Source organism: Geotrypetes seraphini, chromosome 1 (genome assembly GCF_902459505.1).
Source record: "Geotrypetes seraphini chromosome 1, aGeoSer1.1, whole genome shotgun sequence".
Classification (NCBI taxonomy): Eukaryota; Metazoa; Chordata; class Amphibia; order Gymnophiona; family Dermophiidae; genus Geotrypetes; species Geotrypetes seraphini.
The window spans coordinates 65,461,597-65,485,080 of record NC_047084.1 but is presented as its reverse complement, the minus strand read 5'-3'; the positions used below and the strand labels follow the sequence as shown (position 1 = coordinate 65,485,080).

Sequence of the window (23,484 nt, the reverse complement as noted above, 5' to 3'; positions counted from 1 at the left end):
TTGGACACAGAAGAAATGGACTTGGGAGAGAGGAAGGGAGGGAAAGAGATGCTGAGGTGGGGGAGGGAATGCGTTTTTGGACACAGAAGAAATGGACTTGGGAGAGAGGAAGGGAGGGAAAGAGATGCTGAGGTGGGGGAGGGAATGAGTGTTTGTACACAGAAGGCATGGACTTTGGAGAGAGGAAGGGAGGGAAAGAGATGGTTGTGTACACGGGGAATAGAAGAAAGGAGAATTTTTGGTCATAGGGAGGGAGTGAGGTACAGATAGTGGCATACCAGGGTGGGGGGGGGCGGACTGCCCCACCCCGGGTTTACGTCCCAAGGGGGTGCACAGCTGGCCACCCTCCAGTGTTGTCCCTAGGCCGGCAAACTGCGGCTCTTTAGCCACTTGAGTGCCACCGCCGCCAACGGTGTTGTTGGCGGTGGCAGCATTATAAAATACTTTCTTTGTGTTTATTTGATTCCTATTCAAGAGAATTACTTTATATATAGTCAATATAGGCACAGAGTTAAATTTTTTAACATTTTCTAATGGTGGTGTGCCTCGTGATTTTTTTCATGAAACAAGTGTGCCTTTGCCCAAAAAAGGTTGAAAAACACTGCTCTAGAGAACTGCTATGTCTGCCAGGAGTCAGATTTCCCTGCTCCTTTTTTTTTTTTTTTAAAGGAACAGCAAGCATTTCAGGAAAAAGTCTCCTGCCAGGATTTCAAGGCTTTATACAAGAGTGCAAGCTTTCCTGCCGAACTTTCCCTGTCTCATGCTGGCTATTCCAGATGTAGTCATTGCCTGCCTGTTCTAGGGCACTGACCTGGTCAACTCTTCTGCACTGGGGCTAAACTTTATAATTTTCCTAGGAACAAAACCACTGCAAGCAGTGGGTTTGTTGCAAAAGGGAGCAAAAACTTCGGACAAATGATAGAGGGGAGGGATAGGGTATGAACTTGGGACACAGAATGAAGGGAAGGAAAGAGCCATAGAATGGAAAGAGGGAAAGAGGGAGAGGGGAGAGCCATAGAATGGAAAGAGGGAAAGAGATGCTGAGGTGAGGGAGAGAATAGAAAGGGAGAATTGGGTGTCGGAGAGAGAAAGAGAGAAGGTGCACATGAGGAGATGAAGAAAAAGGAGAATTGTTGGGCAGAGAGAGGGAGGGAGAGAGAGCATTATTGACATGGTGGTGGGAGAGGAGTGAGGTAGAGAGATGCATGGGGAAGAGAGAGATGTCAGACCACTGGAATTGGAAGGACAGAGAGAGAGAGAGATAGTGGGCCACGGAGTGAAGGGGAGAGAGAGATGCCAGACTGCAGGGAGGAGAGATGCCAAACCACAGAAAAGAGAGGAGAGGAGAGAGATGTTAGACCTCAGGAAGAGAGAGGGAAGAAGAGAGAGATGCCAGACCATAGGAGAGGAGAGAGATTCCAGGCTATGGGAAGGAGAGGAGAAAGATGGTATGAGAAGACAGGGAAAAATCTATGTTGGAGTAAAAACCTCAACCACTCTCTAACAAGGGAACCGATTCTGTTGGAATTCTGTTGGAGAAAGACCAAGATTTCCTGATAAGTACAGTTCTCTGAAGGGAGTTGAAACAAGACTCTTTTGGTGGATGACTGGGAGGCTTTCTTCCCCAATGAAGGGCATAACCCTGCCGAATGATCTGAAGAACCCAATGGTCAAAGGTTATGAGAGGCAATCTCTTCTGAAACAATATTAGTCTGCCTCCGACCAGCATGGTTGTTTAGCATGGACAATTACACGGCTGCAATGCACTCTAGGTAAGAGTCCAAAACTGGACTGTTTAGGCTTAAAGGATGGCCACAACTTTTGTCCCTGCTGCTGTTTGGGGTGCGTTCATTGAGCAGAGGTCCTCTTAAAAGAAGGGATGGGAGGAGTATAACGATGCTTGGAAGAGTAATAAGGGCACTTTACCGCAACCGTATTTATCTTCTAGAAGTGGAAGGGGCAGAAGATTGAGGTCTAGAGAGAGAGTTTTAATAGTGTCTGTATGCTTTTTTTTTTTTTTTTTAATCAAATCAGCACCTCCTCAACCGTGCCACTGAACAAGTTGTCTCCAAAACAAAGAGACATCAGCTGGACATTCCTATATGGAAGATTAAAGATCTGAAACTCAGAGCCAGGCTAGTCAACGCCTGGCCACTGCTACAGTGTAGACTCTAGAAGAGACACCAAAAGTATTTTTTAAAATCCTTCTCGCCATATGTCTACGACAATCAAGAAGCTTCTTGTGAAGTTTGAGAAATCTGGAGGCCTTTTCAGAAGGAAGAAATTCTGCAAAGGAGAGCATAGTCTGCACCATAGATTTGAAATAAAATGGCGGAATAAAGCTGGTAGTCTAAAGTGTGATTAGTAAGCATCGAAGCCTAGTATACTGTACAGTATGTTTATGTTTATTATTCATTTGAAAACCCACCAATGCAAAAGGTCATAGCAGCTTACAATGTATTCATAAATACAAAGAAAAGGAATGCCAAAAAATAAAAGTAAAGTCCACAGCCAAACAAGTAACCAATCACACAAATATCCAATTGAGTCATCTAGTTCTAATCAGTCTTCCTAAAGACTGCCAAAGAGTTCTAGTTACCTGGAGGAGTAGATGAATGTGATCTTGAATTGCAAGCAAGCTTTAAAGCAGACTTCACAACCAATGAATGATGGGGCACTGTACATAGTATCTATTCAAAAGGGGATGGGATGGGACTTGATATATCACCTTTTTATGGTCACAATTAAAGCAGTTTACATAGTATATGAAGGTGCTTATTTTGTACCTGGAGCAACGGAGGGTTAAGTGATTTGCCCACAGTCACAAGGAGCTGCAGTGGAAATCAAACACAGTTCTCCAGGTTCTAACCACTAGACCAGTGGTTCCCAACCCTGTCCTGAGGGCCACCAGGCCAATCGGGTTTTCAGGCTAGCCCTAATGAATATGCATGAGAGAGATTTGCGTATAATGGAAGTGATAGGCATGCAAATCTGCTTCATGCATATTCATTAGGGCTAGCCTGAAAACCCGATTGGCCTGGTGGTGCTCCAGGACAGGGTTGCGAACCACTGCACTAGACTCTCCTCCAACAGTTCTTCTTCAAGATTCTTCCCAATGTCAGAGCAATTTCTTTCTGTATAGAAGGCATTAAGTCATGAATTCACTGGTGGGACAGCTACGGTTATGCTCTGATTGGTTACAATTTTAAAAAAAACTATTAAAAACTCAGCTGTTTGTTATGGCGTTTCTGTGTGGCATTTGACTTTTCAGTGGCACAGTGGGTTTAACTTAACAGTAACTATTTTAAGATTTTGCTTTGTGATGTTTCTCCTAATGTTTTATGTTTGTAAACCACCTAGTTGTAGGCGGTATATTACCATTTAAAATTAATAAATAAAAATAAATATGAATTTAATTTACGCCACTGTGTTTCAGTAATGTAGTATTGATTGCTGTGTTTTATAATTGCCATACTCCACTTTGTAGCACTCTTGGGAGAAGGCAGTTTATAATTTATTTAAAAAATGTATATCCTGCCACATCCACAGTTTTGAGCAGGTTACATAAAAACATACATAATAAAATAGTGACAAACAGAAAATAGATAAGAAGGAAAATCCTTATACAATTTACTTTCACCTGTCAAACCAGTCCTGCAACAAAAATATAGTAATATAAAATTAAACCTAAATGTCAAATATACATTTTTTTTTAGACTTTCATAAAAAACTAAAATATAGCAAATGGTCAAGCTACTATGAAGTCCTTTTTCTAAAATGTGATTAAGTTCTAGCACTTACTGTATATTAAAAGCAAAAATTAATGCACATTAAGTGCAAAAGCTGTGCAGTAAACGTTACAGGCATGTCCAGCATGTTCCCTGACTGGCCCACACAGAAAAGTTCCCTACTGTACATGAACCTCCTCTTCTACAAAACTGCGCTAGCGTCGGGAGTAGCGCGGGCCATTCAGCACAGCTCTCTATGCTCTCTCTCTGCGCTAAAAACTACTAGCGCGGTTTCACAGAAGAGGGGGTAAGTTTATTCACAATGAGCACACATATACACTCTCAAATTAGGTACCTACATCTAATCTAGCCAATGTAAGAACCTAATTTAATAGGCTTAATTGGCATTTAACAGCTCATATTTGGCTTTAATTCAACTTAATTCAAAGTTAGGCGCCTAACTCCAAAGCACCTACCTAAAAGTGGGTATGGTTAGGGGGCAGAACGTGGTCTTGTTTTGGAGTTAGGTGCCTGTTTGTGACTTAAGCGCATTCATTTAGGTCAAGAAAACCCTAGCACAAATATGGTCATTAATTGGATTATCCTTAAAGTAAGAGAGAAATTACTCACCCAAAGCACACTTTATAGACAGTTTCAGAGCTTGTGTTGGATGAAGCTTCCCAGGAACAGATCCAGGTCTCCAAATTATGTGTTACACATCTGAAACCCTTTGGAGCCTCTAGGAGTTCTAAAAAAGGACAGAAAGTTGCATTATAATAATGTCAATTGGCAAGCAAAATCACATCACACAGTACTGGCAATCACACACAAGCCTCTAAAAACCACAATGAGTGGGGGGGGGAAGCAGTTCTTAAACAAACAAACTGCTATTTAACAGCTTCTGATTCAGCACTTAATATGAAATCATACAAGCTGAATTCCAGACACTACACAAACTGGCAAATGAGAATTCAGGTCTATGGAGTTGTCCTCCCTGTTGGGATTTCAGGATATTCACATTAGAGAATGACACGGGGACCGTTTACTGCAGTAAACCGCGGGTCACCGCAGTAAATCCACAGGAATGGAGACATTTGCAACTGATTTACCGCAGGAATGGGGACAAGACCTTTCATCGCCCCGCGGGAATGGGGACAAGACCTTTTACCGCCCCGTGGGAGCGGTGAAAAGTCTTACTCCTGTGGTTAAAAAAATTGCGCCCATGTCAGACTAGGCATCTTCTCCCCTGCTCTTCTTGCGCCTTTTTTACCTTCAGGAGCCAGCCATGCTATGATGAAAACAGAAAGAACCTAAAACCAAAGCCTGAGACCAATGTGATTTGAAGAATAAAATTACCAGACAACAAAAAGAAAAAAATAAATTTATTTTATATTTTGTGATTAGAATATTTCAGATTTGAAATATATATCCTGCAAGAGCTGGTATTAGACATAACTGGAGACCCCAAAGCCCAGGCTGTGCTTCTTTAGCTTCCAGCTGGCTTAGGGCTCTCTCTCTGACCAGGGGGCAGTTGCCCTAATTGCATTCCCCTAACATTGTTCTTGCCATGTGTGACTAAAGTATTCTGTTAGCTTGGTTTTTCTATGTAGCATTCTGTAGTAATTTGGTTTGTTCAGTTTTCACAATAGTGAAGGGGATATTTGTGAAAGGGAGGGGAGATGGGTTTTGTTGAACCTTGCTCTGTTTTATTTGTGTTTATAAAATGACAATTTTCAGAGGAGAAGCTTCCGCCCACGCACAGGGTGGCACAGGCAGGCTTTGCTGGAATCAGTTTCTTTTCTAAAGCGCCACAAAGGTAAGGGGGAGGAAGGGAGATAGATTTGGCCAGAGGTAGAGAGGGAGGGAAAGGATGGCGCGCCATCCCTCCCTTAAGTTTCTTTACGCCGTGAAGATAAGGGGGAGGGAGATTCTCGGGCTGCTGAAGGGCGGTGAGGTGGTGATAGGGAAGGGTGGATGCTGCAAGGACAGGGCAGTGAAGGGGTTGGCGGGGACGGGGCGGTGAAGGGGACGGCGGGTTTGGAGAAGGGGCGGTGAAGGAGACTGCAGGGACGGGGCGGTGAAGGGGACGGTGGTCCGGTGACGGGGCAGTGACAAGGACAGATTTTTTTTCCCTGTGTCATTCTCTAATTCACATTCAGCATTTTCTTCCATGAACACAGAAGTATTTGTTCAGCATGTTTGCTTTTTCCTCATCACTCTCCCAACTTTTTTCAGTCTCGCAATTCCATTTTTCATTTTCCTTCTTTCACTAATATACCTGAAAACAATTTTTGTCTCACTTTTTTATATTTCTAGCCACTTGCTCTTCTGCCTTCGCTTTCACCAGATGTATCTCTCTCTTGGCTTCTTTCATTTTCATTCATAAGAACATAACATAAGAACATAAGCAATGCCTCCGCTGGGTCAGACCCGAGGTCCATCGTGCCCAGCAGTCCGCTCACGCAGCGGCCCAACAGGTCCAGGACCTGTGCAGTAATCCTCTATCTATACCCCTCTATCCCCTTTTCCAGCAGGAAATTATCCAATCCTTTCTTGAACCCCAGTACCGTACACTGCCCTATTACGTCCTCTGGAAGCGCATTCCAGGTGTCCACCACACAGTGGGTAAAGAACTTCTTAGCATTCGTTTTGAATCTGTCTCCTTTCAACTTTTCTGAATGCCCTCTTGTTCTTTTATTTTTCAAGAGTTTGAAGAACCTGTCCCTCTGCCCTTCATGATCTTGTAAGTCTCTATCATATCCCTCTAAGTCTCCTCTTCTCCAGGGAAAAGAGACCCAGTTTCTTCAATCTCTCGGCGTATGAAAGGTTTTCCAAACCTTTTATCAGATGTCTCGCTCTCCTCTGAACCCTCTCGAGTATTGCCATATCCTTCTTAAGGTACGGCGACCAATATTGGACGCAGTACTCCAGATGCAGACGCACCATCGCCCGATACAACTGCAGGATAACTTCTTTCATTCTAGTTGTAATACCCTTCTTGATTATACCTAACATTCTATTCGCTCTCTTAGCAGCCACTGCGCACTGTGCCATCGGCTTCATTGTCATGTCCACCATTACCCCCAAGTCCCTTTCTTGGGTACTCTCATTCAGTAACATTCCTCCCATCGTATAGTTGTACCTCGGGTTTCTGCTTCCCACATGTAATACTTTACATTTCTCAACGTTGAACTTCATCTGCCATCTCATCGCCCATTCCCCTAGTTTGTTCAAGTCCCTTTGCAATTCTTCGCAGTCCTCTTTAGTCCAAGCTCCACAAAATAGTTTGGTGTCATCCGCAAATTTTATTATCTCACACTTCGTATTTGTGTACCTCTTCTTGAGTACTTTTGCATTTTATGAACACCAACTCTTTTGCCTTTATTTTCTCTGCCACTAGTTTATAGAACAATATTGGTTTCCTTTTTCTCCTGTTTTTATTTTCCTTACATAAAGGACTATAGCCATTTATAATTACTCCTTTCAGCTTGGACCATTGCTTTTCAACTTCCCCTATGACCTCCCATCCTATTAGCTTCTTCAGACACTTCCCCATGCTTCAGAAGTCCACATGTTTAAAATCCAGGACTTTAAGATTTGTGTAGCTGTCTTCCATTTTAGCTGTTATATCAAACCAAAATATTTGATCACTACTGCCCAGGTGGGCTCCCACACGGACATTATAGATACTTTCCCGATTTGTGAGAACCAGATCCAGTATCGTTTTCTCCCTCATTGGTTCTGTCACCATTTGTCCGAGAAGAGCCCCTTGAAGGACATCCACTATCTCCCTACTTCTTTCCGATTCTGCAGACGGAACTTTCCAATCCACATTTGGCAGGTTGAAATCACCCAGCAACAGCACCTCTCCTTTCTTCCCTAGCTTTTGAATATCTGCAACAAGATCTTTATCAAATTGTTGTGATTGAGTCAGAGATCTGTAGACAACACCCAAGTAGATAGAAATTCCACCCTCTCTTTTCAAAGCTTTCCATAGCACTTCTTCTTGCCCCCACGCCCCATGCATTTCAGTCACTTGGATACTGATCTTTACATAGAGAGCTACTTATCTACTTTTTTGACCATCTCTGTCCTTCCTAAAAAGATTACAGCCTGGAATGTGTGCATCCCATCCATGGGAATCATTGAACCATGTTTCTGTGATCACTACAATATCCAAGTCTGCCTCTGACATCAGGGCTTGTAGATTATGATTTTTGATGCCTAGACTATTTTGTGGTCATTGTTTTCCAGCTACATTTCAGTGGCAATTTCATCTTTTGTCTAGTTTTTTGTTTAGTCTCACTTTCTGTTGGCTTGCTAAATAGTGTATTGCTAATATTGTTATTTACACTGTTATCTTTATTACTCCTTTCTTTTGCTGGGGATGACCACTAAGTATTCTGCATACGTATACCACCCCGACCTTCTAGTTTAAACTCCTAGAAATATATTACCTGAATTTCTCAGCAAAGATGTTTTTACCTGTCATAGTAAGATGCAGCACATCATTACAATATACACTTCTCCCTCAATATTCGCGGGGGATAGGGGCAGACCCGGCCCGCAAATATTTTTTTTTAAAAAAAGAATAATATTGGAGCCGGTTCTGACCCCACCTCCCTCAGAATTAAAGGTGTATTCCGGACCTTCCACGCCTCCCTCCCACTTTCCCCCGGAATCCCTTAAGCCTTATCTGGTGGTCTAGCGGATTTTCGGGGCAGGAGCGATCTTCCTACATTCCTGCCCCGTGCAGATCACTCATAGGAAATGGCTGCCATGAGCTCCCTATGAGTGATCTGCACGGGGCAGGAGCGTAGGAAGATTGCTCCTGCCCCAAAAACCTGCTAGACCACCAGGTAAGGCTTAAGGGACTTTGGGGGGAAAGAGGGAGGGAGGCGGGGAAGGTCCAGAACAGAGCTTTAATTTAAAAAAAAAAATAATAATTTTAAAAAAAATCGCGAATAATCAAATCAGCGGATGCTGAAACCGTGGATTCAGAGGACTCACTGTAGTCACTTGGTTTTTCATGTATTTCCCCATCCTCCTGGGTACCTAAAGCCTTCTTGATGACATCAGGCTCTGTGCCAGCTATTGAATATTTCTGTATTTAGTACTCTTTCCTCTCCTTTTTCACATTTAGGCAGTACTTTTGAGAAAGCTACAGTCTTCACAAAAGGTTTTAATCCCTCCCTCAGTTCCCAAAAAGCTTTCTGCCCGCAAGTGGGATGTGTTTACAAGTAGATGACAAACATCAGCTTTAGAATTCTTAGTTTTTTCCCTAATTAGAGACAGTATTTGTTTGGTACTCCTGGTAGCTGAGGATCCTGGGAGACATTTCACTATTTCGGGCTCCTTGTATTCCAAGATTAATTCCTCTGATGATGGAATCCCCTAACAGCAATAATTTTCTTGATTGAGCTTCCTTATTTTTCCTTTTGGGGTGCTTTTCTTCATGAGTTACGGTCACCATTTCTGCTTCCATCTCAGTTCTTTCTTGAGCATTACAATGCTGTAATGGAGCCAAAGAATTCTGTAGGTGCAATGGTAAGAGTGGATGTTTCTGAGTCACATGCTGCAATCTACCCGACTATACTGTGATCCATTTATTCCTGGATTGCTTTATTCTTTCAGGCAGTGATGGTAAATTGGTATGATTTTGTGGAGTAATGTAAGCCACTTTGATTGTCTCCAATTCCTGCTTAAGTTTACAGAGCTCCTCCTTAATACTAGAAAGCCGAGGACAGATAGGGCAAGCCCTAAGTCTGCAGATGGTGTGCCTTGGAAATAATGCACCACAAAGATTGCACTGAATAAAAGTCATCCTGAGTGGTTGGCATGAGAAGTATTTTTGATTATTGGGTTGTCTATATATCAGTAGCAAACCCAGGGATGAGTGGGACTTAAGTCCTTAATTCAGCAGAAAACCAACCTTCTCAAAAGGAAAAGGGTTTTTGGGGTTTTTTACTAGATGAAAGTAGAGTAGAAGCTTGAAAGGAAAGGAAAAGTATTAGATTCTATGCTTAAAGCAAAATTAGGGATATAAAATTCAGAATTACTTAGCTCTTAGAGCTGCTGTGCTACTAGTCACACCAATGGCCTTTAATAGAGAATCAATAGTATTGGGATAAGAGTCCAATGCTGACAAAGTAAAAGGATGTCATCAGCATAAGACAAAACATATTGACCTAAGGTAGTTAAGTAAACTCCTAATGATCTTAGGTAAATACTAAATAATAAAGGAGAGAGTGATGAGCCCTCCAGAACTCCACACTCAGGTTGCCAGTGAAAGAGATTTCACCCTTCTTCTGTACTCTAAATTAGTGCTGCCCGATTTCAGATTCAAATCGATTCACCAATTCACTTTGGGTGAATCGATTAAAAAAAAAAAAAAAAATCGACCTCCCGATTCAGTGACTGACCCTCCCCCCTTGCCCCCTAAAGCAGGAGAGGCAGCGCTGCTTCTTGCCAATGCCACTCCTGCTTTAGAGGGCGAGGATGGAGGATCAATTAGGAAGTGCCGCAGTGTCCGGCTTCCCCCTGGCCTCCCGCTCTTCCATTTACTTAATTACAGCAGCAGGGCAGCCTGCAGAGAGGATCGCCAGAGCTAGCGATCCTTGCAGGCTGCCATCAGCCTCTGCAGCTGTCGTTCCCTATTCCACGGTCCCGACCCTCCTCTGACGTCAGGAACAGGATCGTGGCAGAGGAAACTACAGCTCCAGAGGCCAACGGCAGCCTGCAAGGATCGCTAGCACCAGCGATCCTCTCTGCAGGCTACTCCACTGCTGGAATTAGGTAAATGGAAGAGCGGGAGGCTAGGGGGGAACACGAAGTGAGGGTAACACGCAGGCCCTCGGGGAGAGGGTGAACACGCAGGCCTTCAGGGGGGGTGTAGGCCTTCAGGGATGGGGTGCAGGCCTTCAGGGGAGGGGAGCCCTGGTGTGGAAGTACACGAAGGGAGGTAATGGGGGGTTCAAAGAGACGTGCATATGCCAGACTGAAATAATGGGTCTAAAAACAGAGGAGAGGGAGAGAGATGGTGGACAATGGGATTTAGGAAGGGAAGGAACAGAAAGGGAGAGAAGTTGGACACAAGGGATGGTGTGGAGGGATAGAGATACTGGATAGGAGGGTGTGGTGGGGAAGGAGGGAGATATTCTGGATGAAAGGGTAGTTGAGAAAAGGAGAGATGGTGGATCTGGGGATGGTGGGGTCCATCGCTGCAGCTGCGGGAATGGAGATGAAAAAAAGGAAATATGCCAGACCTCCGGGGAAGGGAAATGGAAGGGGAGAACAGAGATGGAAGATGGATGGAATATTCATTCAATCTCAATTTCATTTACTCTCAAATTTGAATATGAAAAAGAGCGAACAACCATTCAAGATCAATCCATTAGCAAAGCTGTATATGGCATGCTGAATAGAACAAGCAAAAAGCACTTATCTTTTCTAATCTAGGTTAGCACGGAGAAAGAAGAAAGGAGGAGACTCTGGCAAGCGAGTTATCAGAAGACAACTAGAGCCTGGGACCAACATTATTTGAATAATGACCAGACAACAAAAGGTAGAAAAAATAATTTTATTTTCTGTTTTGTGATTACAATATGTCAGATTTGAAATGTGTATCCTGCCGGAGCTGGTGTTAGACAGCGAACGTGAGCTATGATTTAACAGAGAGAGGAAAAGTCTTTTTTGTTTGTTTATTTTTGTTTACACCACAGCGCCATTGTGTGAAAGAGAGGGAAAAGGGGGTGAAGAGGCTATAAAATAAACCCACCAGGATGTTTGAAAAAAAAAAAAAAAAACACCCAACTGGGCAAGAAAATCGAATCGAAAAATTGATTCAATAGGCTGAATCGAATCAAAATTTTTTTCTTGAATGAGGCAGCACTACTCTGTATGACCATTTGTATAAAAATTATGTCAATCATTTCAGGACACAATCTGAAGTGCCAAGCAGAAATGTCAAATTGTAAAAGAATCATATATTTTCCTTTTCTGAGGTAAGATCTAATTTCTGCTACCCAAGTTAACAATAAAATTTCAATGCTATGAAGAGCACATAAAAACATCTTGACTAGATTGCAGGAGACTGAAATTAATTACATAGTTTAAAGGTGGTTGAATACTTCAAGCTCTAATAGTTTAGCAATCAAGGAACCATTGGAACTTACAGCAGCCATTTTTGTCCGTGGCTCTGCATGGGGCAGGAGCATAGGAAGATTGATCCTGCCCTGCTTCACCGCTAGACCACCAGGCTTTAAAAAGTGGAGAGGTCTGGTGGAGAGGTGGGTCAGCATGAATAATCGAAGTCATGAGTGCCGAACCCGTGAATATGGAGGGAGGACTTGTACATTTAACTAGCAAGATAGCAGCATAATAGCTAACATATTAGAAAACAAATATACGTACTTCATAAAAGATATATTTGATCAGGCTTTTATTTCAAAGGATTAAGATATAAAGCTTTTCATTTAGAGTTAGGAGCAAAAATATACAAATATTTTGCAAATTCAATTCTTGAGCACACTACATAAAGCAGCTCTTAAGGAAAGCAAGGAGGCCTGCTACCTAAAGTAACCATGTTTATAAAAAGACACAATTATGCTGGTGAGTTTTATAATGAAGTATAGAATTGGGGGCAAGGCACACCACATTGATTTTTTTCCTTGTTAATCTTATTTGTCAACTGATATAGGAATCAACCCAACTGTGAAAGGCAAACTTCTTGAATAATATTAAACTATCAGAGTGGGTATATCACAGTGCCTCTTTTTTGTTCAGATCATAGGATCTTTTATAACATTATGTTATTAGAAATCCCCATCCTGGGAACGCAGGTCTAATCGTATATACCCCCCTGCATTTCAATTACTCTCAAATACTTCATATTTGCAAAATCTAAACCATTTATGCTCTTTTTATAACATGTCATTCAAAATGTTAAACCCTTTCAATCTCCTGTCATTCTTTATGTTTCTTATGCTCAAAAAAAAATTATGGATCGTTTTTATGGTTGTTCTTTAATAAAATCAGTAGTGTTTATATTTTAAAGAATTAATAAGTTTTTATGTTGTTGTGTATTTTTGTAGTTTGGCAATGAAGGTAAAGTTTCTCCCCCGAAGAAGATCTTTAGAGATTGAAAGGGTTTAAGAATTATAGATTGTCCTTCATAGTTGGGTTGATCCCTATATCAATTGACAAATAAGATTAACAAGGAATAAATCAATGTGATGCACCTTGCCCCCAGTTATATACTGATATTTGAGCATGGGCAAGAATACTAATAAAACCCTCCTCCGATACCTATAGTTTTATAATGAAGACAGTGGGAATTTGGTGGTGAACATACAAAGGCTACATTGAGTGTGTACTCACCTCCCCCCTGGCAGTGTTTACAGTTCAGCAGACTCGAAAGAACCACAGCAAGGTAGAGCTGGAAGCATAGCTTATTCCACATTCTTGTTCTTGGCTTTGAAATCAAGCTGGGAAGAAAATTCCAGCCTCCACCAAACATTCTACCCTATAATTGAAAACAAAACTATCACTACAGTTTGCCCACACTTTTGGGCCAGTTCTGTATAGTAGGCACAAGCATTTACACACATATAACACACATTAAATATTTAGAATACTAGCATGCATGCTTGCATATGCCAGCATGCAGCCTAAGTGCTATTTTGCAATACCTGCTTAACGTACACAATGGATATTTGCAAAGGAGGTAGTGGAGTATGGGCAGGTTTCCCATCTACATGTATAACTTACAGAATCCTGTAAATTTTGAGAGTAGCTGCCACACAGGTGCTTTATGGCTGGTGTTAAGTGCTCGACCTTAAATGTTAGGGATGTATACTTGGTTACATTAATATTCCATTCAAGAAAATAGTCATTTGCTTTTCTTTATAAAATAAGCTCCTATCACAGAACCTCCAGACGCCTTTTTGTACCAGTATATAAGCATATTTATATCAACTGAAAGGAGGGCTCACTTCTAGTTAACTATGAAGAGGCATCACCCTCCTGCTATGCTTCTATAAAGAGATGAGTATTTGAATACTTATTAATAAGAATTAAATTAAATATAAGTATAAGACAGACCGATGAAGATTTTGGTGCTATTTGATCTGTGTTTGGAGTTTGACACATAGCTGCACCGCTGAGGTCTATAAACGATCCTGGATTGGAGTATCTAAGGTAGTGGTGTGTGATACTGTTTGATTCAGGCCAGCCAGTTGTTTCTATTTGACTCTTGCTTTCAGCAAACGGCATAGGGGAAAGTGTTAATTGTACTCTTGGGCCTTGTTTTGATTCCTTGTATGGCACTATCTGTGTCTTGTGCTTACATGGCAGATCGGTAACCGAGATCTGGTGGCACTAGCAAGATTTCCTTGTGATTAGCAACGAGGAGGTCTTTTGGTGCTGTTAGGGTTACCAAATGTCTGGATTTACCCAGTCATGTGTCTGGATGGATTTTGCAAAACCAGCACTTTGTTCAGGTTTTGTACAGTCAAAGCTCTGCCAGAGCTCTGGGCCATGTCTGGAGGGCCTCCAAGCATGGGTGGATATGATGCAATGACATTACACGCATGCATGTGACATCATCACGTCAAATCTGCGCATGCCCTGAGGCCTTCCAGACTGGCTCCCAAGCTCCAGGAAGAAGTGGAGATGAGGTTTGTGTAGGGATGGGACTGTGAAGTTAAAAAAAAAAAAAAGTGGCATGTAATCAACCAAAAAAGAAAAATAATCTTTTTCCAAAAAGTACTTGCTTTGCTAACTACTTTTACTACATTCTCTGGCAATGAATTCCAGAACTTAAAAATATTTTTTATAAGTTCTAAATCTACTACTTAAAATCCTAAGTCTGTATGCATAGGAAAAAGTCTACATATGCAATTTCAAGTGCAGCTACAATTTTTGTGCTTAGAGCTGTGCATGCATAAAATTCTCAGCAGTGCAAAGCTTTGCTCTCTGTTTCAACATAGGGTTACCAGATGTCCAGGAAAACCCGTACATGTCCTCTTTTTAGAGGACTGTCCAGATTTCCAAAACCATGCATGCATGCATGCATGCGACGTGGCCCCGAGCTCATGGAAGAAAAGATGAAGTTCGTGTTGGGGCAGAATAGGGCAGGGTCACATGTCCTCTTTATTTTAATTAGGAAATCTGGTAACTGTATTTCAGCATACATCCCTCTTAGTTTTTCTTGTTGTTATTAGCCCATTTGCTCTTTATAGAACCAATAAAAATGCTGCAGGTTCATGTGCTTGCAGTTAAGAAAAAAAGCAGGCATGAAATCCTGGCTAACACTGACCACCGAAGAACAAGTCAACCTTTTACTCGTCCTCAGACCTTGCATTAAAGCCCCAGTGTTGAGCTTAGCCTTTTAGCCTTCTGCATACACCTCTGCATCTGTGCTGAATATATTCATTAGCATGGAGTTAAATCTGCTCTGCACTGTCTACACAAGGCTTTACACACAGTTTACCTTGTGTGCAGAGCTCATTTTTGCATAGTGCACCCTTAAAATTGTGCACAAAAGTCAAACTACCTCTCACACTTCTTTGAATCAATTCCTATTCTTTAAAGAAGGGAAAATTTGAGAAAGGCAATCGGGAAGCTCAAGAGTAAAAGGGAAGAGAAAGTTAGGTGTACCTGACTAAAAAAAAAAAAGAGTGCATGCTGTGAAAAAGTTATGCAATCATTCTGGTCAGAGGACAGCTATTCATGTGGGGCAACCAAAAGTCCACTAAGCAAAGAACCACCCAGCAGATCCTACTGGGAAGATCCCTTCTTCACTACCAACTTCCAGCCACAAGAAGTAATGTTTCCCCTCACCTACTTAACAATTGTTAAACTAAGCTTATTTTTGGGAAGCACAAATATGATCATATGTCCCCTCTGAGAAAGCTTCACTGGCTCCCAGTCCGCTTTAGGATCCAGTTTAAATGTGCATGCATAATCTTCAAGCTTTTCTATGGAATATTTGACCTTTTGGTCCCCTTATGTTGGAATACCTTTAGATTTTGTCATTTGAGGAATACACAGAGATATAAGCTATCTTTCTCTTCCTTTAAGGGAATCAAGTCTGCTGGGAAGCTAAGTCAATCTTCTGTCTTCAAGTTGGTAGAGATCTAGAATGGATTTCCTGACTCTATTAGACTGATAGGCTAGCTACAACTATTTCATAAAACCTTGAAAACTTTGTTGTTCTCGCAATATTTAAACGGCTTAACTACAATATCATAATAATAATAATAATAATAATAACTTTATTTTTCTATACCGCCATAGTCAGGCGACTTCTAGGCGGTTTACAATGTAAGAAGGCTGGACATTCAGCGAATAACAAATGTCTTAGTACAGTACAATGCTAATACAATACAATAAGTCCACATATAATACAATACAGTAAGTCTAAATACAATACTATACAATAAGTTTAAATACAGTACCGAACAAAGAGTCTAGATGCCGTACAATAGTCTAAATGGTAAACTTACATATTAATTGGAGATCTAAGGGTAATGAGTGTCTAAAAGATTTAGAACATCCATGAGGGGGGTCTTAGTGGGGGAGGGGACCGTTTTAGTCAATGAATTTAGCGAATAGGGTGGTTTTGATCGATTTGCGGAATGTATTATAAGTCATATTTGGTTCGTTTATGTGGTTTTTCAGCCAGGTTTGCTGTCTGTTCGCTTGGAACTTAAAGGTTCTGTCCAAGAAGGATTTGTATCTGCAGCCTGTGGTCTTTGGGTATGCAAAGATGTTTTTGTTTCTGGTCGTTCTTGTGGGGTTGTGTAGGGTGAAGTGAGTTTGTAGGTATGAAGGTGCTAGTCCCCAGGCTTGTTTGAAACAGGTGCAAGCGAATTTGAATAGAATTCGCGCTTCTATTGGAAGCCAGTGCAGCTTTTTGTAGTAGGGGCTGATGTGGTCGTTTTTTCTAAGTCCGAAAATTAGGCGAACGGCGGTGTTTTGTATTAATCTTAGTTTTTTTATTGTTTTTTGTGGGATGCCTAGGTAGATGATGTTGCAGTAGTCAAGAAGGGATAGGATCAGTGCCTGTACCAGCAACCTGAATGATGAAGGGTCAAAGAATTTTTTTATGGTTCTTAGTTTCCATAGCGTATAAAAGCATTTTTTCACAAGTGAGTTTGTGTGGTCAGTCATAGTTAGGTGAGTGTCAAGAGTGATACCCAGTATTTTTATGTTTTTGGAAATTGGGTATTCGTGGTTGTTTATTTTTATCAATGTTTTCGTAATTTTGTCATTGGGACTAGCCAGAAAGACTTTTGTTTTCTCTGCGTTTAGTTTTAGTTTGAAATTAGTGGTCCATTTATCGATTGCGGTCATTGTGTTTGAGAGATTATCTACAGTTTCTTTTGTGATGTCGTTTAAGGGTATAAGGATGGATATGTCGTCCGCATAGATGTAGTATATTAAATTTAGTTTTTGTAGTAGGTGACCTAAGGAGGCGATGTAGATATTGAAAAGTGTGGGGGATAGGGGGGAACCTTGAGGCACGCCTGAAGGGTTTTTCCATGGTTTAGAGTAGTTTCCATTACTGATTACTCGGTAGGATCTGTTTGTTAGGAACTCTTGGAACCATTTCTTTGCCTTTCCCGAGATTCCCATTGCTTCAAGGCACAGTAGCATGATTTCGTGGTCTACCAGGTCGAACGCACTGCTGAGATCTAATTGTAGGATCAGTGCGCTTTTGCCTTTGCTAAAGAGATCATAAAGGTGGTTCAGCAAGGAGGCTAGGACAGTTTCTGTGTTGTATCCTTTTCTGAATCCTGATTGGTGTTCGCTAAGGAGGTTAAATTTGTCCAGGTAATTGACTAGTTGAAGGTTGACCAATCCTTCCTGTATCTTTGTGAAGAGGGGAATGCTTGCTATGGGTCTGGAATTGGGTGTCAGTGCTGAGGAGGCTTTTTGATCTTTGGGGATTGGAGTGATTAGTATATGTCCCATTTTTTTGTTTAGTGTTCCGTTTGCAAGGGCGGATGTTAGCCATGCAAAAAGTTCCTTTTTAAATTCTAGGGGGGCAATTGTCATGATTTTAGGGGGACATGCATCAAGTAGGCAGTTAGATTTGGTGTACTTGTTAAATAAATTTAGGAATTGCTGCCAGTTTGGGTATTCGAGGTGGTCCCATAGCATGTCTACTCTGGTGTCTTGGTCATGGGGGTCCAGGAATTGAAGAGCATTTGTTGTGGATGTGGGTAGAGTTGCTCTTAATTCGGTGATTTTGTTTTGAAAGAAGTTGGCTAGGGTTTGTGCCGATGGAGTGGGCTCAGTGTCCTTTTTCAGTATTTGTGTTGTATCGGTTATAGTTTTTACTAGTTTGAATAATTCTTTGCTGTTTATTTTTGAAGTACCGATTTTATTTGCATAATGCTTAGTGCGTTTTTCTTTGATCAGATTTTTGTATATTTTCATTTTTTGTTTCCAGTTTGACTTGTCTGAATCATTGTTTGTTTTTTGCCAGATTCTCTCCAGTTTTCTTAGTTCCTGTTTGGTGGTTAGAAGTTCACCGTCAAACCATTCGTTTGGTGGTCTATTTTTCTTTTTGTATGTTTTATAAGGTGCTATTTGATCTAAGAGTTCTTTGCTGTAGATTTCCCATGTTGCGGGGAAATCCTGAATTTCTGTGTTTATGGGTTGTAACTCGTAGTGGGTCCAGAATTCGGTTGGGTTAATAATGCCACGGGTGGTTACTGTGTTCATATTTGTGTTTTTGTGTTTTTGTTGTGTATTCTGTTTTTGCCAATGTAGATTGAACTTGCCAATGAAATGGTCTGACCAGATACATTTTTCCCAGGGGCCTGAGTGATATTGTATTTTGGGGGCTAGTATTTCTTTGTGGGAGAAGGTGATTAGGTCTAGTTTGTGTCCTTTTTCGTGGGTTATTTCTGTGTCTGGGTGTGGAAAGTCCAGTGACATAAGGAGGTTGGCGATTTCAGTTATTTCTGGTTTTGTCTTTTGTTCTAGGTGAGTGTTTATGTCTCCCAGAAGCAGGTTGTATGAACCTTTTAGGTTAGATAAGGTAAGGAATTCGGCGAATTCCTCTTTTGCGCTTGACCATTTTTTGGGTGGGATGTAAAATAGGGTTGTGGTTAATGATTCTTCTAACTGTGCGTTAGTGATTTTGCAAGTTAGTATTTCGAGATTATCTGAAGATTTGGAGTCGGTCTTGGTGTAGTTGTAGTGATCTTTTAGGATGATCGCTAGTCCTCCTCCTTTTTTCCAGTTTCTTGATAGTGGGATAATTTTATATCCCTGAGGTAGAATTTCTTTCATGATAGTGTCGGTGTCAGAGATCATCCATGTTTCTGTCAGAAACAGGAGATCAGGTTTTGTTTGTAGTATCCAATCATTTATTATGTGGGCTTTGTTTCTCACGGAACGGGTGTTTAGGTAATATCCCTTAATGTTTTCGTAACTGTTTGCTGTAGGGATTTCCGAATATGTTATCTTTTTTATGTTTCTGTTGCAGAGCTTGTTCTTGTGTGGTTTGCGGTGTTTGTGGGTGGTGTTTAGTACTGTGATTTGATGAAGGTCTTGTTTTGGCTGGTTTTGTGGGAGTTGGAGGGTTGGAGGGCTTAGTTAGTTTGACTGGTCTGAGCCAGGAGATGGGGTAGGTGTGCATAGGTTGGGGGGGGTTTTCTTCATTGCCCCAGCATTTAGAGCTTAATAGGTATAGGTATAGAATCCCTAAGAGTAGTTGTTGTTTGTTGTAGATTGCCATATTGTGTGATAAGGTGAGTGGTTCGGGTTGTGATAAGTAGGGACTATTGCCTGGCTGGGTGTGGCTGGGTCAGCAGACACTATAGTATTATCAACGAAATGATAATACTATAGCTCTTACTATGTACTCTAGTCTTAATTATATGTGAACCGAGTCGAGCTCCGTTGGGAGATGACCCAGTATATAAACCGAAGATTAGATTAGATTAAACCAATCTTGCACAAAAATTGTCCAGACCTTTTTAAAAGCCACCTATAGTACTAATGTTACTAACCTATATTCACTAACGGTGAAGGAAAAACAACTTATCTTAGATCTACTGGAATCCAGGCAGAAAAGTAGGTGTGCCTCCTTAAGCTCTAGCAAGCTTAGGAGGGGGTGTCTAAGACGATTCATCGTAGCCGTTTCATCACAGGACATTTCAGTGCTGGCACTTCAGCCCCGTCCGTTCCATCACACATGAGTTCACAACATCCTCTACGACCCGTTTTACAACTTTTCAACCTTAAATCTTTCCACTTTACAACTCTACTGCCCTGTTCCACTCACACCTCTATAGTCGGGTTATACAACTTTTCAACTTTAAAACAGTGCATTGCTACTTTAAAAGAGTTTCACTTCACAGGTCTATCTTTTCTTTTCTCCGCATCTGCTCATTACATCATAGCCCTTTCATCCAGGCATGGTGTGCAGGAAGTTGACTTCTTCATGTTAGAGGGGCTGGGGGCCAGTTGACATCTTATGTTAGCGAGTGTGCATCAGCAGAAGGAAAATAAGCTATATCATATCACATTTTTAATTATAATTACAATTCATGAATTTTATACTATATTGTATTGCCTATAAAAAGTCTTTGTTTATAATTAGTTTGCTTAGGGGAAGAGCAATTGGCCAGTACTCTCTTCTGCTTTTAGTACATTTCTAAATAAAAAAACAGATGTGGAGAAAAAAAGGTAGTGCTGTGAACTGAAACTGTTTAAAGTAGCGATGCGCTGTTTTAAAGTTGGAAAGTTGTAAAACGGGCCAGAGAGATGTTGTGAGCTCTAGTGCAATGGAACAGATGGGCAGAAAGTCTGGCACTTAAATGTCCTGTGATGAAAGGGCCATACTGAACTGGTTGGCTCTTAAATGGCCGCAATGAATCGTCCCATTCCGAGCTTAGGGAACCCACCCAGTACAACGACTTGAGTGTCAAGTCCTGTTGCAAAAGGAAGTCCTTTGTTTTAATTATCAGGTTGTTTCACATTTCCTCCTGCTAAGGATAGTTCTTGCAAACTTTAACGGGGTGAGGACAACAATGATCTCAGAGTAGAGGTGTTCTAACCAAAGTTAGCAGTAATGGTATGCAGGTTTCAGGGCTCCAAAATCCCAAAAGAGAATTAAACCCATATCAACATGTGAGTGTAGAGTTACCATGTTTGTGGGGGGAAAAAAGAGGACAGATAACCCCGTTCACACTCCACCCATTCCTCTGTCCACTCTCTTCCTCTGTACTCTTTTAGTGCTTCTCTCTCTCCCCTTCCATCCCTCCTCCTCCACAGATGCTTCTCTCTCTTTCCCCTCTCCTGTGGGTGCTTCTTTCTTCCTTTTCTCTCTCTTCTTCCAACCTCTTCTCTTACTGTTTCTGTCTCTCCCCTCCCATCCAGCATTACCCTTCCATGCTCTTTTCTCCAGTACTCTCTCCTTTCTGTAATGCTTCTCCAGCCCTCCCTCCATGCTGTTTCTCCAGTCCTCTCCCCTCCAAATGTTGATTCTTCACCCCTCCCTCCTCTGACCTCAGATGCTGCTTTCCCTCATGACATCTTTCCCTAGCTCCCCCATCGCTGCAGATTTGAATTTTTGTGCAGCCGTCAGCAGCAACAAGGTGAGCCTGTTTCCATTGGCTTGCCCCAGAAGCTACCTCTCTGCAGTTCCCATGTAGGTGGGACCTGCAGAGAGGCGGCTTCTGGGACAGGCCAATGGCAACAGGCTCCCCTCTTAGATGCTGCCAGCTGCCCAAAGATTCAATATTGCAGCGGCCAGGGAAGAGGTAGGTGGGGGATTCAGGAAATCCAGATAATCCTGGACAGATGCCCTCATTTGAAAAAAAAAAAAATGTCCAGACACCTGGGACAGTCTTCTAAAAAGCCTGGGTTTTCACGGATGTATGGTAACCCTATGTGATTGCATGCACACACTCACACACACCCCTCCTTCAAGCAAATACATTAGGTCAATTTTTAAAGAGTTTATTTCTTTGAACTCCCAACACAATATGATCCATTTTAGAACAGTGTATATTTTCACTGGTTCTTCCCCCTTGCCAAATTTTGGTCCCATGCCATTAAATTATAGAGTTTATTTGACCCTATACAGGTAGACAAAAAGAAAAATGTTTGGAGGCAAAATAATTAGATGGGGGGGAACTTAATAAGGTAAACACAATACAAAATTATTATTTTCCATTCATTTTCTATTTTATCCATAAAGAGGTTTCTTCTCCCATATTTCTGGTCGTCATATTTGTTTGTGTTGCAAGGAAAGATTTTGTTTAAACCTAAACATGGAAAAGAATTTTGTCTTAATTCTAGCCTATAAAGAATTTTTAAGAAGTGAAGATATGACCAGGTAGAAGCAAATGCATATAGGCAGTGGAAAACTATTCCTGTCCACGTAGAAGATTTTACAGACAACAGCTTTCATTTATAAGCTAAGATGCAATAGAAGACAAAGGCCACTTTATACCGACAGTGATATCCATTGTGCATTGTTTCACCTAGAGATAACTAATAGCTACAAACGTAATGGTTTTACTTATTAAAGGAACATTACAAAGACCATATTTTTAAAATGTGGTGCTAACAAACAGTGGCGTACCAAAGAGGGGGCGGGGGGGGGCGGTCCGCCCCGGGTACCAAGCCCTGAGGGGGTGCTCCCGGTCCGGTCCAGTTACCCCCCCCTGCGCCGGGTGTCGCGTCTGGAAACAGCCTGCAGCAAGATCGCGATGCCAGACATCTTTGCCTGCTTCGACTGTTTCCTCCGCCACGGTCCTGCCCCTCCTCTGATGTCAGAGGAGGGGCGGGACCGCGGCGGAGGAAACAGCCGAAGCAGGCAAAGATCTCTGGCATCGCGCGATCTTGTTGCAGGCTGTTTCCCCAGGGCAGTAGCGTACCAAGGGGGGCGAGGGGGAGGTCCATCCCGGGTGCCGCCTTAGGGGGGGGTGCACAGCTGGCCCGGTCCCTATCGCGCTCCTACCCTCCCAGCGAAAGCAGCATCGGCGCCATTATCGAAAAAGGTAATGGCGCCAGGCCTTGGAGCACCAAGGCAGACCGCTTCTCCCCTCTCCCAGCCGAAACCCCGCTGACCATCCTATCTCTCTCCCCCCCCAAGTGAACCTTTCTGACCCTCCCAGCGAAAGCAGCAAACCTCCCTCCAGTAGCGTCGGCTTTATCCTCCCTCTGCCGCATCACTGATGACGTCATCAGTAACGCGGCAGAGGGAGGAGAAAGCCGCGAAGGAGGTTTGCTGCTCTCGCTGGGAAGGTCGGAAAGGTTCACGGGGGGGGGGAGATAGGAGGGTCAGCGGGGGTTCGGCTGGGAGGGGGGAGAAGCGGACTGCCTCGGTGCTCCATTACCTTCTTCGGGCAGCAGCAGCGTTTACAATTCGCTGCTGTTGCCGGCTTCAGGCCTTGTTCTCTGCCGGGTCCTGCCTACTTCCAGTTTTCATGAAGACAGGACCCGACAGAGAGGAAGGCCTGAAGCGGGCAACATCAGTGAATTGTGAATGCTGCTGCTGCCCGATGAAGTTCAGGACATCAGGACATCGGGGAAGGAGCAGGGAGAAATCGGCTGCTGGCTTGGGGGTGAGGGTAGGGAAAGAATCGTGGAAGTGAAGAAATCGGCACGATGGCTTTGTGCAGGCTAGGGGGAGAGAGAAAGAAAGGAAAAAATAAAGAGGGGGGGCCAGGGGGAGAGAGAAAGAAAGGCAGAAAGAAAGAGGGGGACCAAGGGGAGAGAAAGAAAG

General features: G+C 42.4%; 1 protein-coding gene across 2 annotated transcripts in view; it reads right to left on the bottom strand.

Moving 5' to 3' along the window:
- LIFR (LIF receptor subunit alpha) overlaps positions 1 to 23,484 on the bottom strand; it is a 149,954-nt gene that overhangs the window by 75,520 nt on the left and 50,950 nt on the right. For both annotated transcript variants that reach the window (XM_033932603.1, XM_033932594.1), the window contains exons 2-3: positions 13,107 to 13,251; positions 4,359 to 4,476 (exon numbers count right to left, since the gene is read on the bottom strand). In XM_033932603.1, the coding sequence (XP_033788494.1) occupies positions 4,359 to 4,476; positions 13,107 to 13,245 (257 nt within the window). In that variant the 5' untranslated portion in view covers positions 13,246 to 13,251. The remainder of the gene's footprint in view (positions 1 to 4,358; positions 4,477 to 13,106; positions 13,252 to 23,484) is intronic.